The 24,503-nt window shown below is 44.0% G+C and overlaps 1 protein-coding gene across 1 annotated transcript in view; it reads right to left on the reverse strand.

Annotated features, from left to right (window-relative positions):
- TBC1D8 (TBC1 domain family member 8) overlaps positions 1 to 24,259 on the reverse strand; it is a 51,806-nt gene extending 27,547 nt beyond the window's left edge. Inside the window, exons 1-4 of the mRNA XM_075708629.1 lie at positions 24,133 to 24,259; positions 8,175 to 8,330; positions 3,467 to 3,585; positions 1,392 to 1,620 (exon numbers count right to left, since the gene is read on the reverse strand). Coding sequence (XP_075564744.1) covers positions 1,392 to 1,620; positions 3,467 to 3,585; positions 8,175 to 8,330; positions 24,133 to 24,259 — 631 coding nt within the window. The remainder of the gene's footprint in view (positions 1 to 1,391; positions 1,621 to 3,466; positions 3,586 to 8,174; positions 8,331 to 24,132) is intronic.
- Positions 24,260 to 24,503: the final 244 nt, after the last annotated feature.

Genomic DNA, 24,503 nt, shown 5'->3' on the forward strand with positions numbered 1-24,503 from the left:
ATTAATAAGTATAATTTTTGCTTTGTGTGCTTTGGCAGGCTGGATATTGCAGATTTAATGAGAGAAAGCCTACAATGACAGCAAGAAGAAATAATTAACGAAGGATATTATTTGATACTAAACAGAAAACAAGGAGATTAAACAAGAACTCAGGTATCTCCTGTGTATCAAGAAACCCCATTACAGTCTTCCCAGCAAAACTCAACTTTAGTTTTTGTATCAGCACTTTAAATCTAACTCTTCCACCTCTTGCAGATAAGACAAAATCATTGGCCTGAAATAATACAAGGGAAAAAATGACCTCTAACTCTAAGCATGTCTCTCTATGTTTTGTGTCTTAGAAATTACCAATTGCTATCTTATTTTTACATTAATGTACTTCATTTTTAAAGCTACAGTTTTATTTGACTAGCCACCCCAATATTAAATCCAGACAGTAAATGGTAAAATTTTCCTAACTGTTATGACTGACAATTCTTGCTGTATTTATAGCAGTACAGGTTTGTATTACTGTCCTCACTGAAGCTGCAGCAGGATAAACAGGACTTAAAATGCTATCAGTTTGTGAACAATCTTACTCAACAGAGAAATGCTATAGAGTTTAAATGGCTACATTCATTTTTACCTTCTAATATCTATTACATTCATTTTTACCTTCTAATACCTATTCTGACAGGCTTTTCATAATCACATGGCCCTTCCTCTGTAGAGGAATACCATGACCAAAGTCTTACAACTCGCTTCTTAAAAATGTACATTTGTTACAGTCACTATCATGCACAAATTTGCCACCATCTGAAGGTCTAAAAGCCCCAGGACACACTTCTCCTGGCATTCCTGCACCGCCATTCAGAAACACAAAGAAATCCCTAAATTTCTGCTTTTTTCCTTCAAAACCTCCGAATTTTCACCTGGTTCTCCAGGGCACAGCCCTGTTACGTTTCCTGGGCTATTTTCTGGACTCCAGCATCCCTGGCCCCACTAGCCCTCGCCCTGCCACCCGGCAGCGATCACTGTGCTTCCCCGCCTGTGGGAGGGAGCTGTCCTTACTCACCCTTTTCGGCACTAAAAGCCTCTATTTCAGAATCTGTAGGAGGTCTGTTACATTTTAAGGCTGCTTCACTACGGCAAGAAAAAGAACCAGATAGCAGCTGTGTCTGCATAGTCTTACAGCCTCATTTTTATTACTGGATTAATACTAAAATGTAAACATAAAGGCTGAAGCAAAAACTAAATTAAACAGGATCTTTCAGATGAACAACAAAAAACTCAGAAACTAAACTTCAGAGGCGAACTAGGCTCTTCATAAATATTCTAGCTATTCTGGCTTTTAAAAATAGTGATATTTGTATCTCTCCCCAGAGTTAGGTTTCTTACACATTTACACTTACATTCTTTGCCCAGGAAGAAGGAATAAAAACAGAGATGATTGATGCTCAAATAAAGCCAGCCTTGCCGAGGAACTTTTCCTTTCCAACAGCAACAGGAATAATAGGTGATCAACTTCTCGGCTTCAGGGAAATTAAATCTGGATTCAAATTTCACCAGAGCTTCTCGGAACTTTTCGGGGTCTTCCTCCTGCTCAGCGAGCTTGCTGCTCGTTTCCTCCGCAATCAGTGCCTGAGTTCATAACAAGATAATATATCAGGATAAAGCCAGGGCATTCACACTTGAGCAAGTTGCTACAAGCTACCCACCCAAATTTCAATAATAAAACCCTTTCTTACAAAGAAATTCAAGTTGACTTGCAATTTTCACAAACGGAGATATTTCTGCAGTGTTTGCATCTTTCATACATTTTGAATGCTTCCAAGACTTCTGGGGGCTTTTTTTATTTGTTTATTTTTTCAATGAGTCTGGCAGAACCATATATTTATAGTTTCACTGCAGCTTATGATTGCTGTTATTTGGTGTATACAGAGCAAAGGCAGAGTAACAATTGTGTATACTGACCAGTACTATTTTCCTATGAAGAAGCAAAGCAGTGAGAGGTGTCAGTAACTTGTAATGCGCTTGGAACCATTAAAAACATGGTTTCAAGAACATCTACGTAAATATAATTAAGTGTTGAGAATTTTAACAGTGGTATTGCAACAAAGGAGTTAAGTATGTATCACACCATTCAGACAAATAATCTGTATGTTACAGCACCTGGTATAATTTGCAATTCCCAAGCAGTCCTAATAGGCCCAAAGTCTACAGCAGAGGCCAGGGTCCAAAACCTGGACTTAACATTAACTAATGAAACCTGAAGAATTTTAAATATGTGCTGTGCTGGGTAACAGGCTGCCACAGCATTATCAAGAGAGATTAATTTTTACTCAAGCCTTCCAGTGCACTTAGATAAAGTTGTTTTTTTAAGAAAGCAGGATAAAAACTAAGATTTACATGGTGTTCTTCTGCCTCTCTGCTCCCTTCTTCCCCAACTTCAGAGACCACTGAGATCACAGCAGCAGGGTTGAAATTCACCAAAAACATTACGTTCCTACAAATTTTCCAAACCAAAAAAGGGGATGGGGGGGAAGAGCACCTCACTAAAGCCCTTAGCAAGGAAAAGCTTGCAGCAGGACCTGAGGTACAGTAGTCACCAGCAGACACGCACCGCCGCCAGCCACCACCAAATTCCTCTTGGAGCGGGTATTTTACTAAAGGCAGAGCACAGGGCACCAGGTTTTCCAAGTTTTACTGCACATGCCATTATTATTTTAAATCTGGTCTTCAGTCACCAAATTCCCTTACTTTTACAATTCTTTAGCCTTCCAAAAGGATGCTCATTTCTGCAACCCTGCGGCCAGCCAGCAGCTTCACTGCAGTGCCCAGCCACGACTCTCGCATCCCGCAAAGCCACCAGCAGTTTCCATGCCGGACCCTTACAACGCAGGTGATGTCGCACAAGGGCCCGTCCCCTGCCCCTATGCTGTGGGGACTGCGTTGCTGTCTGTACGGGTGTGCTGCCAGCAGATTCAGGCACCGTAGCTATCACCTGCTGGCACCTCTGAGCCCCATCAAGAGGGACAGGAGTATGGAAATGAGCAGAAACGGGCAGGAGAAACTGATGGGATAAAGCTAGGAAAAACGCACGAGATAGGAAGAGAAACACAGTAAGGAGGAAAAGCTGAGATACAGGAAGGGAAGGTATTTAACATAATGTTTTGGAGAGGTGGAGGAACTGAAAGCAGATGCTGAAGAAAGCTCAGCTGCACATCACGGGGAAGAGAACAGTGAAGCTCGAAAGGGACGGGTGGGATAAAGATTAAATTAGATCCTTCATTTTTGAGGTGTTTCCAAGGAAGTATGAGTAAAGATGTGCAGATGCCAGCCACATCATGTGCCAATGCCACACAGAAAACCAATAAATAAGTTTTAGATGGACAAAACCAAGTATGAATGACAACCGCTTCATGACATTTCTAATAAACCACATGTAATCGTGCAGGGAAGGGTGGAAGTAAGACAGTTCCCTTACCTTCACTTTCCCTTTGACAAAATTAACAATATCTTCTTTATTGTCAAACACAGATAAAGTATGGAGCAAGTTTTGTTCCAGCCATTCCCAGTGCTGGTTTATCTCCTCTGCAGTGGCACCTAGAAAAGCAAAAGTAGTGTATTGAAACTCACCCTACAAAATAAAATTAAAAGGAAGGAAAAAAAGTAGTAAAACGCACTATTTCATAAATTCATTATGAGAAACTGAACTTTCAACCTCAAAATTCTTGGTAGCAAACAGGTCAAAAAGGTCTTGTTCATAGCAGTATAGTTAGAGAAAAACAAAAACCTCATTGTTTTACAGAATTAGTTTTAGTGCTTTTAGTTTAATCTTCTCAAATGCACTCGGCCAGCAAATGCTGCATTAAAAGTCAAAGCAGAAAAAACAGCAAAACTTCATCCTGAGCTGCTAGACTGCAGCTTATTTTGACATGACGTTCCTTAAGCAGCCACTGGAAACCTTTGATTTATGTCCTGTTCCCAAAAGTGCCTGATCTTCCTTTCTCCCTCCCTCAGTACAAACATGCATACGCGCACACACCCCCCACACATGCACACCCTTTGAGAGGAATATACATGGTCATTATCTGCATCCTATTTGACAAGCTCTCTATAATAATTAAGGTACCTAAAAATAAAAGAGTTTCGTTCAGCAACACCTCAAAGGTCTACAAGAGCACATTTCTGCAGTTTGGGGAAGAAATACAGTGAACAGCAAATCTTTTGACAAAGATTTTCAAATCTTAAGGACTTCCTTCTCTAAGGGTTTATTTGAGGGTTTTGCTGTTGTTGTTTTAAATGTAATGTGTTCACACTAACTCCAGAAATAATATTACAGTCACCACCTATTTGCTTTGGCTGTTTCTGCTTGAAACTGAACTGTCGCTGCATCACACGATGAAAAAAGTCAGCGCAAGACGGCCAACATACAGGGCAATCAGGGGAAAATCTGACCCCTCCAGATCTCACTGGTCAGTGCTTAAACGTTATAGATAAAAAAGTAAAGGCAGCAAAAGTTGCTTTTCCTAATACCTTGCTAGTGGAAGAAAGGAGAGAAGTAGTTGGATCTAAGAGACATACAAACCACAGATTAATATAATAGTAAAATGAATCTCAAATAGAAGACCCATTATCTCAAGATTTGATTTGTGTGTACATTAGAGATGCATCATGTTGCCTCACAACAAAAAAAATTACAAATTTAGCTAAGGATTTTCCACTTTCCTCTGCTCTGTTTTCCATGCAGAATGCCAACTGGCAGGGAAACTTTCCAAGCTTTAACTTCCCTGACAGGAAGGTCTTGTGATGGAACTTCATAAATATCATTAATCAAGGTTAAATAAAGAAAAAAACAACCCCCACACGCAAGAGACACTTAAATGCCCTTTAGGTAAAGAAAACTAGTTCTATCAATGGTTAAGAACACCAGAAATAAAGTCATTTTATAATTAAATGGCTGCGCAAAGCGAATACAGAGTTGAATTTTTATTTCTGAGCAACCCAAAAGATACCAGATGTATGGGAGAGCTGGTGGGCTGCCTCTTGTGAAATAAGCTGTGAGCAAGACGCCTTTCACAGCAGCATCCACACGGCTTGGTCAGCTCTGAGCCTGGGCTCTGGCAGTGGCTATCTCCCACGGGGGCTCTTGCAATCTTTCCTGCTTGCCTTTAGGTATCTCCAGGGATTCTGCTCAAACACTGAAAAGATCTCTTTGCTCCTTTCATTTGGTCAGGCCAACTCCTCAGCTTTTTGGGTCTCTTCTTCATTTCTAATTTCCTTTTTATGGCTTAAAGTCATCCTGTGATTTGACCCAAGCATTGCCAATCTCTTCCTTCTTCCTCTTCCTGTGCCAATGCTCTGCACAGCATTTTATTCCACCTTTTACCCACCTTCTTTATGTGCCTGTGCCCAATGTATATTTAGTCTAACCACAGCCTCACTCCTCACAATCTCTTCTTTAAACCCACTTGTCACCAAACCCTTTTGCTCTCCCTCTCCCAAAAGCTACTTCACTTCACTGTGACTTGGGCTTCTGTTTTGCTCACAACCCTTCTGAAACAAAAGTCCTAAGTGGCTCTACACTAGGGCTGAGGTTAAGGGGTTTTTTTCTGTACTGGTGTAACACGATTAACCATCTGGATTGAAACATCTCTGCCAGAACAGCCGTGCTGGGCAGGGATCAGACTTCCTAGCAGCCCTTGGAGATTTGCAAAAGTCTGTAACACAGATATGACCCTCACGCATGTATTATCATTTAAGCCTACAGCTCCTGGAACAGAGGACTGCCAACATACAATTAAAAAATGTCATTTTAATTAACTGCCTAATGACATGATGGCTGTTCCTAATGAAGTTACACCAGGAGACTGGAAGGAACTCCTGGCGCTGCTCCTTGTCCTTGCTATACAGCAGGAACCTTAATTTGACTTGCTGCTCCTTCCAAATCCAGTAATAAAATTCTTAATGCCATGTTTGCATGAAGCACCTCGCTCAGCCAGGGCAGAGCTGGGCAAGCAGCAATGGCCACTTCTGTGTGGGAAAAGTCCTCCAGCTTTCTAAGAAAAGAGTTGCGTGATGCTGTTCCTCTGACTCCTGTTGCCAACGCCCGCTCTCTCCTGGACACTCATGTCAGGGTTTCACAGCAGAGATATTTTTCAGAAACAACTTCTGCTACCATGGTTCTTCATTTTTGTGCAGCTCTGGCAACCGCGTATGTCCTATCCACGCGGCATACAAAACAGAGCCCTCTGCTATCCATTTTGTTACTATAAATCTCATTTTCTCAGGGCTGAGCATCCATTCAGAAGAGCCAAAGAGAATTCTAGAAAACATTAATCAAATAAGTTTATCTCAGCAAAATCCTTAACCATTCCAACCAGGCAAGTTTTTGATTTGTGGTTTCTTTAATATATTAAAAAAAAAACCAAACCCCAAACCAAAAACTGTGGGAATAAGTGTGGTTAGGGCAACTATCAGCCCCAGAAAGCAGTATTACTTATATTCAAATCATCAAGAAGCCCATGACAGCAAAACTGAGCTTGCTTTTCCAGTGAAAGCTACCTGGCTTCGTGAGAGGACTATAACAGCATGAAGCTCTTAAATTTCTCCATGAGATGGCATTATTTAAATATAAAAAGGAGGGGCGTAGGGATATAAAGCACAGAGCAATTGCAAAACCAAGAAAACCTAGCTGCAACAAAAATAGCACAAATAGACTTTATGCAAGCCTCTTCACACACATCTGGCACGTGGAAAAATTCCCAGTATTAATAGGGAACGTGCAGAGGGGTCTCTGCTGAACCAAGGAAGACATGCTGAATGAGCTTGTACAGAGGAAGGGGGTGAATATACAGATTGCCCCTTCCATTTAAAGGACTACTGTGTCAAACACCATCGACAACATGTCAAAACTTACATTAGCTATTTCATGGCTTGATCCGTGTAAGAAAGGAAAGAACAGAACAGAATAGAGAAACAGAATAGGAGAAGAGAAGAGAAGAAGAAGAGAAGAAGAAGAGAAGAAGAAGAAGAAGAAGAAGAAGAAGAAGAAGAAGAAGAAGAGAAGAGAAGAGAAGAGAAGAGAAGAGAAGAGAAAGAGAAGAGAAGAGAAGAGAAGAGAAGAGAAGAGAAGAGAAGAGAGAGAGAAGAGAAGAGAAGAGAAGAGAAGAGAAGAGAAGAGAAGAGAAGAGAAGAGAAGAGAAGAGAAGAGAAGAGAAGAGAAGAGAAGAATAGTCCAGTGGGAAGGGACCTACAATGATCACCTAGTCCAACTGCCTGACCACTTCAGGGCTGACCAAAAGGTAAAGCATGTTGTTAAGGGCATTTTCCAAATGCCTCTTAAACACTGACAGGCTTGGGGCATTGACTGCCTCTCTAGGAAACCTGCTGCAGTATTTGACCACCCTCTCAGTGAAGAAATGTTTCCTAATGTCCAGTCTGAACCTCCCCTGATGCAGCTTTGAACCACTCCCAAAGGAAAACCTGCTGTAAGCTTCAATGCTAGGATTTTACAGACTGGAGAAGAAGGGATGAGAACAGCCCTGCAGACTGGCCAAGCAACAACAGGGTGAATGGAACAAGGGCATTCAGATGGCCTTTAGTGTGCCGTGGGCAAGTTGCTGCAAATCACATCAATATCACTTCCCTGAAGATGATCTTGAACTTCAGAGGTTGCAGAAACACTGCAAAAACGATTAATGCACAACAGACCAGGCAATTAGACATTCCCTCCTGACAACTTTACCTCCTAAATCATGTAGCATCTTCCAAATGTTCCAGTTATATTTCCTTATAACCAAGTGTGGTAAGACATTTCATAGCAAGCAAATGAAAGACTAGATTGGTGAAAGCCTAGACTAAGTAGCTTCTTGCTGTAAGGAACTCTTACTACTGTAGGAAAAGATATGCATATGAACAGAACCAAGCTACTTTGCAAGAGACAGAAAATTAACGCAAAACACCCTCAGCTAAACAAGCTTTCTAGAGAAACTTAATGTGCCTAGTTAACACTTTTTCATAAATCCTATCCGGGATTTTAACCAGAGGTTAATTTGGTTGTTAAACAAGCTATAGGCAACAGCGTTCCACACACACACACACACTACTAGCTGGGGTTACCTTGAGCTTCTTGGACATGCAGACACTGACCATGCTCAGAATCGGTTTGGGGTTTTTTGTCTGTAACTCACCAATAGCTATGGCCCAGTAAACTTCTGATCCGTTCAATAACTCACCACATGCAATGGCAGAGTAAACTTGTGAGCCTGGAACTTGAAGTAAAATTCGAAACGGCGCAACGCGTGCATTAGAGTCTAACACAGCATCCAGGGCACCAACCAAGCGACCTGCAAAGAAAAGGGAGGGAAAAGAGAATTAGCACCAACTTTCACTTCTGTAGCCTGCAAGTCTTTTCACATCTAAAGCCATAAAATTAAAATACAGAACACAACGATAACAATTCTTCCCCTATTTTATGCTGCGATGTACAGATGCTCAAACTGCAAAAGGCAAACCAGATTAGAAGATCAAAAGCATACTGAGTTCTTTGCGTTTCTGGTTTTGCCTCATATATATGTATATAATCACAGAATTGAAGCGGAAAGACCTGAGGGCACCTTGGGAAGTTACCGTTTCAGCCCTGTGCTAAAGCTGGATGAATCCACCTATGCTGTAAGTGGTATTTGTCTAACCTGTTCTTCAAAACCTCCCACAACCAAGATGCAACAACTTCCCCAGCTAGCCTCTTCCACTATTTTTGTTAAGTATTCTTACAGAAAAAAAAAAAAACAAAACCCACAAACAAACAAGCCAACCGCCTCGATCTTAAACTTTCTTGCTGGAAATTAATCTTGCTCCCTGGAACACAGAGAGTAATTGGCCACAAGCATTTTTTATGTTTATGCTTGACACACTGAAAAAGTATCATCATAGTTGCCCACCTTTTAATGATTTTTCTTTTCCTAAAGAAACCCCAATTGCCTCATCTCGTCCTTATGGGTCATATTTTTCAAAGAGCTCATTGTTCTTGAGCTTAAACTGGAATCTCCCCAGTTAATCTTTAAGCGTGACACTCCAAGCTGGACATGATGCTCACTACCAGTCAGGTCTCAGCTGTAAGAAGAGTGGAAAATCACCTCCTTTATCTTGTGTACACACCACAATATCCAAGAAAGCTAGCAGCTGTATCCCACTGTAAATCATCCCTTGACATAAATACAGGCAAACTCCTTTTGGAGAGCTGGAGCAATTGCTGCCCCAAAAAAAGACTTTCCAGTCTGGAGGCCAGCTGGAGCTGCTGGCCTTTCCCGTTACCTGCCCCCCAGCAGGCAAAACCAAGCTACGCATGAAGAAGTTATTCAAGTGCCATGATTTGCAAGCTGGCATATTAAAGTAACTCAGAATTGGTTTATGTCACCTACAAATAGCAATTCAGAAGTAGCTTTATATCCAGTTCCCCTATACTGTATGTCCTGCAGAGACAAGACCTCCTACACAGAGGGATGGCAGACAGTGAGGAATGGCTTTACCGTGTTTGCTTAAGCCACTGGAGTATCTAGGAAGTTTTCTGCAATACTGCCTTTTCCCTTTGCACATTTAATATCTCCAACCTGTTGTATTTTTGTTCTTTCACCATTAACACAACATAAAAGGAACTATTCTCAGCCTCCAAAAGTTTTGCCAGCCCTTGGCACCACGTGCAGTTTTTATAATTGCATTCTCCAGTCCATCACCTAAGTGATTACTGGAAATAATAAAATGAGACCTACAAAGTCCTCATTTGAAATGCCTTCTCACCTGGACAACAAACCACGGCTAATTAATTTAAGTACAGCACAACAAAGCAGCAGTGTAACCACTTTCTGGTCTAGGAGGTGTAAGAAGCTCACATGGAACAGCATCAAAAACCTTCTGAGAGCAAAGAAAATTCATCAAGTACTTCCTCCTTGCATTCACACACATCATTGACAATGCTTTCAAAGCCAAGCAGAAGTTGGACACAATATGTTTTAAAACTACTGTGAGATATTATTCAGCACCAGTTTACTTCTCAGCTAAATAAATGTCCAGGTATTATACCCATGTATTTAAAATGGAGACCAGAATTCGGAGACCAATAATACATATAGTATCAGAAAATGCTAAATGCTCTCCTATAACGGCAAGAAAAAGACACAAAAATTTATCCAAGTATAAAGGGTAGCAAATTATCTGTGCTCACAGAAAACAGAGCACCAACTTCAGTGTGTGGTCTTCAAAAAGCTGGATTAAACCCCATAAGATAGCATCAGAAGTAGGGTTTAACTTTCAAATTTCAAAATACTTCAGACATTACAAAAAAGAGAAAGAAGAAGAAACCTAAGAAGTGCTGTGCACGCTTTCCCCTGATGATAGATCTAGGAGAAAGATTTCTTCTTCATTTCACTAAAGTAATGGAAAAAAGTCAACTAACAGTAAGTACTACCAAAATCCCAAGAGAATGCTTAATGAACATCTGATTTGTGAAATACTTTTTTTGTTTTTTCAGAAATTATGAAAAAACCCACATGGAAGTACAGAAGTAGCTGCAAAATTTTGTTTTTACTTCTTAGCCTGTGCAAAATTAATTCCTTTTTCTGTTCCTGAATAACCGACCAGAAAAACCAATTCCTCTTCTCACTGTTTACTTCTGCTTACAATTTCCACTTCGCTTACCAACTATTAAAGTTTCCTCCTTCAACTGTGCAAAGAAAAAATCACCTCCCTTGTCTAAACTACCCATAGCTAAAATATTAACTGAGGACAACAAAGAGGAGCCAGAACTAGGAATCAAGGACAAGAAAAAAAAAGAGGTTTTTTTTCATCAGGAATTTTCATCAGGATACCTGCCAGAATAAAGCCCAACCATCCCAGCCGTGCACCAGGAGTCCCTGCGAGGGCTTCGCAAGGGCGCTGCACCCCACGCCTCGATCACCTGGAGCTAGCGCTGCGGCTGATGGGGGTCCCATCCTGTCCCCTGTAAGGACAGCGGGGGGAAATAAAAGCACGTACCGCTAAAGCCAAGCCTGCCAAACACAGAGCAGCAACCTTGTTTGGCAGGACCCCATGACTGTGGTTTAGCACCGGTACTTCTTGCAGTGGATCAGCTGCAGATGAAGTTGATCTTTAAGCGCCGAAAAATAAAGGAGAGACTGACAGAGGCAGAGACGCAGGGAGGAAGGGAATTACTAAGTGTGCATTTGCAGGAGCATGAAAAGGATTCAACACTAATAAATTCAACACTAATAAATAATTCAACACTAAATAAATTACCTAATATGGTAATTTAGTTGACACTGAAGTAGCATGAAAATTACTAAAACTAGAGGCAAATTTTTTCCAGTGTGAGTTGCCTCGTACTCATTTGGGGTAACTTTCAAATCATAACACTTGTGTTACGCTTCTCACTGAAGCATCAAAAAATAAACAACCTAAAAATCCCTGAACAAACAAACAAGAAACTTTACTCAGCACACTGATTTTGAAACGCACTTTGAAAATACATAGCTTGTGAGCAAGCACCTTTCTAATAAAATGTCCTAAGAGCTTGTTCCATGGAAGGGTCTCTTACAAAATAGGGTCTGTTTATGAAATAAAAGGGTTTCTGGCTCACAGGTACATATAAATTACATAAAGGGTCTCTGGCTCACACGTTGATGCATTAGCATGCCTTCAGTTAGGATGCAGCAGACCTGTATCACAGGCAACAGTGAAACCATTTCTACCTACAGGACAGTCAAAAATTAAAAGGAAACAGAAGCAGAGGGAGAAAAGAGAGAAGAATTGCTACACTGGTGTCCTTCCCAAAATTCTCATAGTTTTGTATTTTGGGTTTTTTTTTTACTCTGTGTGGGACAAGATTTCTGGGACGACCTTAAAATCCGGAGTACCTCTTTCCCTTTAACAAACCACTCCACCAACTTCTCATCCACTTTTTGACCTCCCAAGACACAGAAGTATTTCAGGAAAGCACTTAACTGTACAGTAACTGCACTAAGGAAAGCTGCAGGCGTAGGTTTGCAAAGCCTTCTGCTAAAGACCGCTGACAGAACGTTGCAGGTTCCTCAAAAGAGACAAGTTTCTTCACACAGAAAGAATATTTCCAAGCTAAAATTAATACCTAAGTTTCAGGTTTAATGTATACTTCTGACAAATATGGAGGAGAGGACAGAAGAAGTGGAAGAGGACACACTTCTGAAATTGTATGCTTCTCGATAAATCTGAGGTGGATTTCAGGTAGAGGGAACATCTATCTATATTTTTTTAGAATTAAGTCTATAAAACAAATCTGGAAAACTCGCTACAAATCCCACACCTTACTTGGTAGTTTTATTTCACTGATACATCGACTTTTGTGCATATTTTATTGCTTCAATATTGGAAATTGGAATATCTCAAAGTAAAATAAGTGTTGTACTTCTAATTGCAAATTGATTTTTATCAAATTTACATGTGTATTACGGATACAATACCACAAATAAACTCAAGTATAAAAATTAGCAAGGAATCATTTCAAATTCTGCAATAGGTAGGGAGCGTCTCCCTTTTACAGAGGTCAATCTGTAACCAAATGGGACGCAAACAGGACATCAAGCACAATGAACTTGTTCGGCATTTCTTCACAGGAAAAAAAAAAGTCAAGGATATTTTATAACAATCAGGTTCTCAAATGAACTATCACAAGTGAACCACCCTTCATCTTTAAACATGTGGTGCCTTATATGCCCCCAGAAAGATGAAAAAATCCCATTACAAGTTATCCTGTGTCATGCTCATAACTAATCCAGAAAAAGGAACATGTTTACACTAAGTTAATCTAACACCATTTTCTAATAAACATACTGTATCTTTCAAACTAAAGAATGCAGGCTCCTTTCCTGGATCAGCATTAATTATCCACCTGGTATTTCAAAAATTCTTTTAAACTTCTGAGACACTGGGCAGAGGGTAATTAAAGCTGAACTCAAACTAAAAACTGGAACTAAAAAACTATCCATTATTTCAGTCATTTAGGACAATACCCAAGAGACAGTCCAAGGCACTAACAATTATGCCTGGCTCAACAGCACATGAATTAAGGCATCCTCTACATAGAGCAAGACGATTTCTGCTTACCTCCATCATATTTTAAAGGCAAATTTTTCAGAATTACTCAAATGCCTTCCCATAAATAGGGTGGTCACTTCAGCAGCTAAGCCATACTGCAAGGCAGAGGGACTTCCACTGATCACTTAGGAGTCTTGGACCAATAGATTAATTAAATCCTCAAAAAATAAAACAAAAAGGCCAAAGCTGCTATTGCTTTTTTTTTTTTTGGGGGGGAGGGGGGAGCGGGAGGCAAAAAAAAAAGCAGAGTTAAATCTAAGGCTAAGTGACAAGGAAGCCTGCAGTACCACAATACTGAGCAATGTTATCCTTGTAGTTTTACTTTGTTTTTAAATAAGGCATCTGGTCGGCATAGCCAGGATCTTTTGTTTAATGCAAATTCGTAAGTTCATTACAAAGCAGGAGGTGAACGTCAGCGTAGTTCAAAGGTGCAATAACATGTGGCATCTGCAATTAGGTGGTAAGAAATTCTGACAGCACTTTTAGAAGCTGGGGAGCACTAGGCTGGATGCAAGGCACAAGGAGGCACCTCTTCCCACCCACGCGCCACAGCCCTGAACCTCCCAAATCAAGCGCTTACACCCGCTCTCCCAAAACCAAAGGGGTCACACAGAAGACACAGCCCAGCCTGTGTCTCCAGCATCCTGGGGAACAGCTTTCGCCGCTGTACAAGCAACCTGACTGCTGCAGAAGTTTGAAGCGGAGGGAAGACTGCCTTTCCACTTCTCTTTGGTCTACTCGAAAAAAAAAAAACCTTGCGTTTTCCACTGCACCTGAGACAAGCACAGCTGGACAGATGTGCAACAAGGCCCGCCTTAAGGATATCTGCCAAATCGAGCTCTTCTGAGAAAACAGGCAGAGGACCACCACCACCCAAACCAATTTGCCAAGATGCTCAGCTCCTCCAAAGCTGAGGCTGCGGGCACCTGGCACTTCCGAAGGTCAGAAAAGCGGTGGCACCACGTGGTCTCTAGGGCCTGCAGTGACTGCTGGGTGGCTGCTCTGCAGGGCCATGCAGAAGCACAGCTGGTGGCTATGCTCACCTGTATCACGCTAAAATCCCCATTTTAAACATTCACACCCTTTTTTTCCAATCAGACTAGGTTATTTTTGTAAGACAAACCATCAAATTGAGGGATTTATGATTACGGCCACAGTCCAGCATCCTGCCAGGCTCCCGCTCCAGCACAAAGCCACGAAGCGTAAAGCATGTCTCTGAATTCATCCTCGGGAGCTCACTGCTGCTTTTCACTGCTGCTCGCTACTTCTGCTCCTCCATCCAAAAGTGGAGGGCTGAAAGAAAAACAAGCCTAGGAAGCAAAAGCAGCAGTCTGACAAAAGGAATACTTTACCCGAAAGGAGAAAGCTCTTCCCAGGAAGTGGAAGGAGCTAACGGTACAGGTTGCTTCCCAGAGGATGCAGTTTTGCAACGAGACTTAATAGCAGCAAGAGGCACTCTAAGCTGTTCAGTCAGGCACACGAACTGGGAGAAAAGAGCAAATCAAACAATTCAGAGGATCATAAAAATAAAGTTGGGTTTTTTTTAGGACAGTGACATTGAACTGACAGCTTCAATAAAGCAGAATTAATCTCGGCTCTTTGAGGCAGAGAAGCACTCCATACCCTGAATCCTAATCACATTTCTTCACATAGTTGCTGCCATCTCGCAATGATTTGCAAAGAATTAGTCTCACAATAGCCATGGCGGGCAGCAGTGGGGCAGCTGAACGAGCAGCCCACCACCAGGCAGCAGAACTGGGAAGGATACACGGATGTCCCCATTCTCCGGCCCCCCACTGTCCCTGTGCTCCAGCTGCAGCAGAAAGGTGATTTTCACATCAACCAGGATAACCTCAGCCTGCCAAAAGGGCACTCCTGCGATGGCACCAAATAGCAGGGGTTGCTCGCCTGGCTCTGCGAGGCATCTCAGAAGCGTTCTCTAGGAGCAATGTCCTTCCTGAGAGAGGGATGGGGGGGTTATGAAGCTGTCTCCCATCTGGCTTCAACCACCCCACCACACAGGAGCCCTCACTGTTGACCACAACCCTGGCGCTGGCCCAAGGCGAGACCTGGAGCTGAGATGCACTGAGGACCACTGCTGTCTTCATCCTCACCTCTTACAGCCCAGGCAGAGAGCACCGCTTATCCCACAGGCACCAGGCATTGTAGGCTAGGGGTGGAGGCTTTCAAGACACCCCAAGGTAGGATACAGCCCAGGACAGTGAGCATGAAGCTACTGCTGGCCAGTGGTGGCCCCCAGCATAAATGTTTGGGGACGTCTCTAGATCTTCCGTACCATCTTGATTTGATTTAATGATTTCTCCAAAAGTTCAAAACTCAGATGTTTAACAGGTTGTTACTTTCACTCAGGCCTCCCTACAATCCACGTTTTTGCTGGGTAAGAGCACCACCAGTTATGCAAGGCCACTAACGACAGTGGCTCAGCATCTTGGCTTTACACCGACCACTGGCGTCACCGAGTTCTGCAAAACTACATAAACAGGTTTTGATACAATACAGCACCCGTGAAAGAGTATTTCTTATTAGGCTTCCCCCACCAAAACAAAGTTGCAGAACTTATTTCGGTAAGTACGTAAGAAAAAGGATGAAGGAGGGCTCCTCCAAGGGCTGTAGGAAGGCTGTGTTTCCTTTGTAACGATAAGGGCTCACCACACTTGAAGATAAGCACAGACAACATTAGATTTCAGAAGAAAGACCTAATGCTCTGTGCATTTATTCACCCAGGGAAATATCAACATTCAAGCCCTTACACTACTTCCAACATGGGCTTTGCCAGATCAAACACTGCCACTAGGTAAACTGGGTTGTTTTTTCTTTTTTTTTTTCAATCTGGCACGTAGAAACGAACTGAAACAAATTGTTTAATCATTATTCCTCAGTCCCAGCGCTCTGGGGAGGCTGGACATGAGAAACAAGGGGAGTTTGGGCATTTCACAGCGGAGGTCAATGTCCTGTGGTCCCTGTGACTCCCTTATCCCTGGGTGCGATGCTGAGATCTTGCTCTGGCATTGGACCACTGCGTGGGGAGGGAAAGACCACACCAGGGAAAGAGAAGAGAGCTGAACCATGCACCCACTCTCCCAGGATGACAGAAACAGCACTGCAGTCCTGGGGCACTGCTTGTTTCTCCTCACCTCTGCTTCCCCAAGGGCTGTTTCCCCAGGCGGGCGCACTGCCGTGGCAGGGCTCTCATAGCTGCTTATCTCAGTCCTCTGCCATCAGTCCTGGTCAGGCCGAGCCTATTTGTACAGCCCCAAAGGCTCCAAAGCCAAATGCTTCAATTCTTCCTTACAAATGAAAATACCTGAAACTCTTTTCCACCTGAAAATGGACAAGAAGGTGGGACACACAAGCTGCTGCTGCAGTCCTGTAAATTACCTGGATATAGGGGGCACTACTTGGGGCAATATAAAGAAGTCTTTCTCATTTTTGGTGGGTGCTGTAAATAACACTGAAGAGACTGATCTAATATTACTTAAAGCCACCACAGACATGCTCAATTATTTTGTAAGGAAGACACGTTTTCCTGTAAGTGATGAGACACTGGAGCAGGTTGCCCAGATGTGGATGCCCCATCCCTGGAAGTGTTCAAGGTCAGGTTGGACGGGGCTCTGAGCAACCTGATCTAGTGAAAGATGTCCCTGCCCATGGCAGAGGGCTTGGACTGGGTGTCTTTGAAGGTCCCTTCCAACCCAAACCATTCTGCGGTTTTCCTGCCTTTTTCTGTGCCATTTGGCCTCCGCAGCACGAAAACAAAAAGCCATCGTAGCTGTTCACTGGATTACAGTGCTGCACAGGTTGGTGGTCAGTCTCTAAGCAGACACAACCCAGCCCCACCTCTCCATGTGCAGGTATATCCTCACCTTTAATATTAGTATTTAACACAAAGTTAGCATTTCAACACAAGTACCTGCACTTCGCCTTACCCATCTCAGCTGTGCCTGAGGAGCAGGAAACCCATCCCAGAAAGGCAAGCAGCATGCACAATCCAGGAGGCTCGGGGATCAGGAGTAAGTCCGGTTGTTCTCAGGGTACACAGCCCCTGAGCTGGAAGACAGGGACAGGGAGCAGAATGAAGCCCCCATAATCCAAGGGGAAATATTTAGTGACCTGCTACACCACTTAGACACACACAAGTCTATGGGGCCGGATAGGATCCACCCAAGGGTACCGAGGGAGCTGGCAGAAGTGCTCACCAAGCCACTTCCAATCCTTTATCAGCAGTCCCGGATAAACGGGGAGGTCCCAGTTGACTGGAGGTTAGCAAATGTGACACCCATCTACAAGGGCCAGAAGGAGGATCCAGGGAACTACAGGGCTGCCAGTCTGACCTCGGTGCCAGGGATGGTTACGGAGCAGATCATCTTGAGTGCCATCATGCGGCATGTACAGGACAACCAGGTGATCAGGCCCAGTCAGCATGGGTTTATGAAAGGCAGGTCCTGCTTGACTAACCTGATCTCCTTCTATGACAAGGTGACCTGCTTAGGGGACGAGGGAAAGGCTGTGGATGCTGTCTACTTAGAGTTTAGCAAAGCCTTTGACACCGTTTGCCACAGCACTCTCCTGGAGAAGATGGCCGCTCATGGCTTGGATGGACCTACTCTTCCCTGGGTAAAAAACTGGCTGGATGCCTGGGCCCAAAGAGTTGCAGTGAATGGAGTTAAATCCAACTGGTGGCCGGTCACAAGTGGTCTTCCCCAGGGCTCAGTAATGGGGCCAGTTCTGTTTAACATCTTTATCAATGATCTGGACGAGGGGATCAAGTGCACCCTCAGTAAGTTTGTAGACGACACCAAGTTGGACAGGAGCGTGGATCTGCTTGAGGGCAGGAAGGGTCTACAGAGGGACCTGGACAGGCTGGATTGATGGGCCGAAGCCAACTGTATGAGGGTCAACAAGACCAAGTGCCGGCTCCTGCACTTGGGTCACAACAACCCCATGCAACGCTACAGGCTTTTTACAGGCTTGGGGAGGAGTGGCTGGAAAGCTGCCTGGCCAAAAAGGACCTGGGGGTGTTGGTCAACAGCCGGCTGAACATGAGCCAGCAGTGTGCCCAGGTGGCCAAGAAGGCCAACAGCATCCTGGCCTGTATCAGGAATAGTGTGGCCAGCAGGAGCAGGGAGGTGATTGTCTCCCTGTACTCAGCGCTGGTGAGGCTGCACCTTGAATACTGTGTTCAGTTTTGGGCCCCTCACTGAAAGGAAGACATTGAGGTGCTGGAGCGTGTTCAGAGAAGGGCAAAGAAGCTGGTGAAGGGTCTGGAGCACAGGCCTTATGAGGAGCGGCTGAGGGAACTGGGGTTGTTTAGCCTGGAGAAGAGGAGGCTGAGGGGAGACCTTATCGCTCTCTACAACTACCTGAAAGGAGGTTGTAGTGAGGTGGGTGTTGGGCTCTTCTCCCAAGTAGTTAGTGATAGGACAAGAGGAAATGGCCGCAAGTTGCACCAGGGGAGATTTAGGTTGGATATTAGGAGAACTTTCTTCACCAAAAGGGTTATCAAGCATTGGAACAGGCTGCCCAGGGAAGTGGTTGAGTCACCATCCCCGGAGGTATTTAAAAGATGTGTAGACGTGGTGCTTAGGGGCATGGTTTAGTGATGGACTTGGCAGTGTTAGGTTAATGGTTGGACTGATGATCTTAAAGGTGTTTTCCAACCTAAACAATTCTATGATTCTACAAATTGGGGTGCCCAGCTTTGCAGGTAGGAGCCTGGCTCTCCCAGTGCTATCCCTCCTTGCAGCTCATGCCTCACAGTCAAACGCTCTGACAGAGAAGGCACCCTCTTAGGAAAGAGCTTATAAGCACGCATTCTCCTTAAAAAATGTTACAGTAAAATAAAGAGAAAAAAAAATTAAGAGGGGGGAAAAAAACCTGCCGATCTGAATTCCAGCTGTGGGCAAGGCTAGATAACATTTTGACAAGAGTCCAAGCTTTCAGTAAAGTATTTGGATTTCCCCCACTCCTTGTGCAAGGCTCTTCAGAAAGCTCTTCCTTAAGAAAATAAAACCATGAATACAGACAGTGAGCACCACTGATATTCTTTATTAACATCATTACTGTGGCGTCTTCCTCTCCTCAATCTGCTGCATTTAAGATAAAAGTGACTTTTTTTTTTTTTTTTTAATTAGAGCTCAGATTGAGCCTTTATCTATCACTAACTTGGTTTGGCATCTTGGACATATTTTAAGAAGAAAAGGCAAGCTGTTTTGAAGACTATATTGGGACAGATCTTTTTATATGCTACTCATTTTGCCTTTCACCCTTCCAAAAGGTAAAAAAGTTTAAGGGGATACCCATTTGCATTCTCTACTAAAAATCCAAGTCTTCACCATATTTTTGACCCTTTCCTGCTACAATGTAATGAACAGGGGCAATCTAGATGGATTCCCCATGTGAGTCACAGGAACCCTCAACCCCTGTGGTCCCCTCGCTGCCTTTCTCTGACATAAACTCTATTATAAAATTATTTACCCAGACCTTCGGAGATGCACAGGGCTACTAAAAGCTGATGTATTTACGATGATTACAGCACTGTTGGGACGGAAGCGTATGAAAGAGCAGCAAAAGATCTTTTGCTTTTTTAACTTCCATAAGAAGGACATAGATCTTATCAATAGCCATTTTTCTGTATGCATCAAAAAATTAAAATCCTGGCAAAGGGAAAATAAGGAAGAGAGCTCTTATCATGTAACTGGTCAGATCTCCATTCACAACCAAGAGGTTCTCTATAGATCAGTTTGAAAACTATCACCCTGCAGGAATTTTACTTAAAAGAGAAAAATAAAATCCTAAGACAGGAGTTCACTTCAATTGCCAGCATGTAGCTCAAGGAAGCGTATTTATTGTGCCTATCACATTTATTTTTACTAAAGGAATAACACGGTTCAGATTCATATACAGAAGATGCTTCTTTTTGCCAGTGTATTATCTTACATTTAAAGTTGTGAACCATACAGGTTTATATGACCTGAAGAAGAAATTAATTTCTTCTCAAAATGTTCATCCTCTACAAGTTGCAAACAATGTAAGACCACATCCAGCTTGGAAAGTGCCCTGAGCTGAAAATGGAGACTGGAAGAACAGTAGGGGGAAATATCATAACTAAATTAAAACCACCAGTAAAACAGGAACAAAACATAATCTTTTATTGATCTACTTCATGCAAGAAGTGAAAGCAGCACTGTACCTGAAAAAGTAAAGACAAAAAGCTGCTTGAAACAAGAGTTCATTTTAAAATGTTATTTAATCTTATTTATAAAAGGGAAAATTCTCAAGTATTTAAAAGAATCCTAAGTGTGTTTTTATATACTAAGAGCGTGCAATGTGAAGTACTGTGTAAACAGCAACTGCAAAGCTAGCTGCTTGGGAAGAGTGAAAACCTACTCTCAGTCCAGTGCCCATGATGAAATCATTCCCAACAACTCCCAGAACAAGCAGTTTTGCTGTCAAAATGCACAGAACTAATCTAATCAAACAGGAAGATGAATGACGCTTTCAACATACCCTAATAAAAATGAAAGTAGCAATTCACTTACAGGCTAAACCATCCTGCACTATTCTACCATAAGGGATTTGACAGTATTTTTGACTGCTGATGGCATCTCAAGTTTACCATTAATATGTAACCTCAGAACCAAAGATATCAGCAAGTACCAAATCCAAACAACTTTGACCTGTTAATCATGGCTACATCACAAGTCTTTTTGTAGGGATAGCTAAAGAGGTCTCCAATTAGGAAAGAAAACCAAAACAAAACAAAAACACAGAACCAACAGAAATTGCTGAGCTAAGTAATTTAAAAAAAAAAATCTATAACTTAAAATTAGTTTTAAAATCAGTTGTTAGTTAAAAAATTATAATTCCATTCCTGTAAGTTATTTCTAAAACAGTACCAATTTCCTTCCTAAGTCTCTGATCCAACAGAGCTCTCAAGTAGAGATCCAGGTAAAGTGGCAAGTTAAACATTTACTTGAAAAGCATATCCCTCAGGAAGGCAGAAACCAGAATAACACTGGTCAGGAATGAAGATTTAAACGCAGCCTCCATCATTCTTTTGTACCCATTGCTTGCAAGCCCAGTGTGCATTCAGTAACTGCCCTAGGACGCAAATTAAATAACAGCAGTAAATACAGTCTCTCTCTTACAAACATCTGCTCCGAGTCTGACTGAAACACAGTACTCAAAGAAAGAAACGTAGATATGGAAGAAAAGCGCTTTTGTGTGAGAGATGTTCTCTAGTCCATCCTTCAGGAATTAAATCCACATAAAATATACCCTCCAGCTGTGCTAACTTACGTAACGGACAAAACGCCCTGGCAAGGAGAGAAATGTGTCCTAGAAAACAAAAAACCACCATGCAAATATGAGGATAGGGCCACAAAACAGATGTCCTCACGTAGGTTCAGTGCAAATACCATGCTGTAGTAACATGCACAAGGGCAGCTCAGGCGTCACACCCTTCCACGCTGTTTAAAGCGAATTATGTCATGGGTGGTCTGCTGCCCCATCTGCACTCTTTACTTACGAAATCTAGTCTTCTAGGGGTTTTGTTCTGCTGATCCCACATGGGTCTAACACAGCCTGAGGATACGCTGCCGCCTCCTCCTCCTCCTCCTCCTCACCAGAGGAGCTCCGAGATTCTCTTTTACCATGGCACCTGCTTTCACGTACAGGATCTTCACATCTTGGAAACTTCTACCTTTCCATCAAACTTAACTGCAATTGGCCAGGGCTCGATTTACTAAAGGGAAAAGAAAACAGACATGGATATTGTTCTCACTTAAGCTTTGCTCTACAGCTTGGTAGACCATACTCTGAAACATGGTAGTGCTTAATAGCCCTTTGTATCTGTCAGTTTGGAAAAGGCAGGTACTAATAAAGTGTCTCTGTAGTCATGTAAAGCAAGAACGAGGAGGTAAGCTTTGCACCGAAAGCAGAGTTACCAGCAAAGCCCAATTGTTTCTCAGTACATGTCTCTGTTTAGCTCGTCCCAAGTAAAAGCTGTGAAAAAAAATTAAGCTATCCATCTAATTCCAGCTATGCTTAATGCTGCCCCACACTTGCTTTTTTTCTTATAGGACTCTAACTTCTAAGCCTTTTTAAATACAAACATTTCCAAATGGTTTAAGAGACTGTCAGAATTTATAGTTCCCTTGGAAAACATTGTCTGAGATAGGAGCGGCTTTCCTTTGCCAGCCAAAAGAGATTTATGCAAGCCCATGCACTGTAGATTCAGCAAAATGATTCACCTGAAACTTAACCAGAGAGAAAAGCAGTTTGGTTTAAGCTTGCAAATTTCTGCCACAGAAAGCTCAGGCACGAGGAGTTAACATTTGTGGATCTGAACCTCATGATTGTCCTGGACCTAAATCAAGCAGCTGTAAACAGCTATTTTTAACTCTGAAAATTAATCCATATAGCCCTTACAATCACAAAAGAGTGGCCTATGACTTCCACACAGAGGGCAGGGGAAAATACGAGGGCAGATGGTTGTTTAACTCGATGGCAAAACTTCCATCAATCTTATCACAGCTAGCATTTCATTAGTAATACATTGATAATTGTGGCTTGGTGGATGCTGTGTTAAGTTTTGTGCTCCTTTATGACTCCACAGCTAGGACAAGCTCTGAATTTAAAAAAAAAAAAAAAAAAGCAGAAAGCAGTATTACTGACTAGCAGGAGTCAATGGTTCAGGAACAGAAAGTTTTAATAAAATAAATATCAAACCTGATAATGTAGCTTCTTAAACTGCCTAGAAAATACTGATTTTGAAAATACCTGACCATTCTTTCAAACACACAAACCACCACTAAAACCTCTCATTTTTAAAAAGTACGAAACAAACAGCCTCACCTGCTTTTAAGAAAGAACGACACTATTAAACTGTACTATTTCTCCAAAGTATTGTTTGTTCGTTCGAATTCAGTTGTTGCTCTCTTTGAACCAAAAGTTTGGCCCAAATTCCCGACGCGGTTACTCTACAACGTCAAGGCAGCCTAACGCAATGCTCTCACTGGAGTCATTCACAGATCTGTACTGCTGCGAGGGTAGAGCGTGACCCTTGTTCTTTGTAGAAAGATAGAAAAAAAAAAAAAGAAATATATATATCCTTCACTACACGTCCCTAGAGTGTCACATGGATACAACGTGCCTCATCTACAGCCGCATGAGCCGTATATAATACATAATATATATGTAATTAATGCAAAAATAAGTCAGAATCCGCTTTTCCACAGCACTGAATGAGCAAACCCTCTCCCGGTAAGGTCCGTATCGGTCAAAAGTCTGAAGCCCTGTACGTATTTGTATCACTCCCATTATACAAATTTGGGAGGGGGGGGGAGCCTTAGGGCAGGTGGCGTCCGGTCGGGGGGCACAGCCCAGCCGGGCTGCCCCCGGCAGCCCCCCGGGCATCCCTCCGCCTCCGCCCGCCGAGCCCAGGGACCTCGGCCCGGTGCCCGCCGGGGCTTCCGCGGGCTGCAGCCGGCCCTGCGCGGAGCGGGGCCGCCCCGACCCCCCGCCGCCTCCCCCCCGGCCACCTCCACCGGCGCGGCGGCTCCGCAGCGCGGCTTCGGGGCTCCGAGCTCGCCCGTAGCCGCGTTTAAGCAAGCCAGCGGGAGGGGAGAGAAGGGAAATAAAAATAAAAGTTGCTTTAGCGCTGGCTCCCGGCTTACAGAAGCACCAAGCGGCTCCCGAGGCGACTCGGGGGGCAGCCGGGGCCGCCCCCACGGCCCGGCCGGCGGCAGCCTCCGCACGGCGCCCCCGCCCTCCCCGCTTCGCGCTCTCCCCTGAGCCGAGCCGAGCCCAGGAGCCGGCCCGGCGAGGGGCCCCGCCGCCGGCCGAACAAAGAGGCCGCTCCCGCCTCCCGCCCCGCCGGCGGGGCCCCCCGGCGCGGCCAAGTTCCCGCGGGGCAGCGCGGAGGCGGGGGTAGGGGGGGCCCCGCCACCCGGCCCGGCCCGGCCCGGCCCGGCGCCCCGCCGAGCCCCCCTCGCCACCAGGTACCCGTGAAGCGGCCGCCGCCGTCCCCGTGGCCCCGACGCCGCTGCAGGATGAAGTAGCCGCTGCTCTTCTGCGTGACCCACAGCTTGAGGGCGTTTTTCAGCAGCACCTCCTCGGGCTTCAGCCACATCTTCCCCCCGCCTCGGAGCGTCTCGCCCTCTCTACCCCCCTCCGCCCGCCCGCCTGCCTGCCTGCCTGCCTGCCTGCCTGCCCCCCACCGCGCCGCTCCGCACCCCGGCCGCCCGGGTCACATCGCCCCCCGCGGGCTGGGCTGGGCTGCGCGGCGCCGGCGCCGGCTCCGGCTCCCTCTCTGCGGGCCCGACCGCCGGGGAGGGGCCGAAGGCGGAGCCCGGGCTGCGGCCGCCTTTTCGGCG

This window comes from Pelecanus crispus, chromosome 1 (assembly GCF_030463565.1).
Source record: "Pelecanus crispus isolate bPelCri1 chromosome 1, bPelCri1.pri, whole genome shotgun sequence".
Taxonomy (NCBI): domain Eukaryota; kingdom Metazoa; phylum Chordata; class Aves; order Pelecaniformes; family Pelecanidae; genus Pelecanus; species Pelecanus crispus.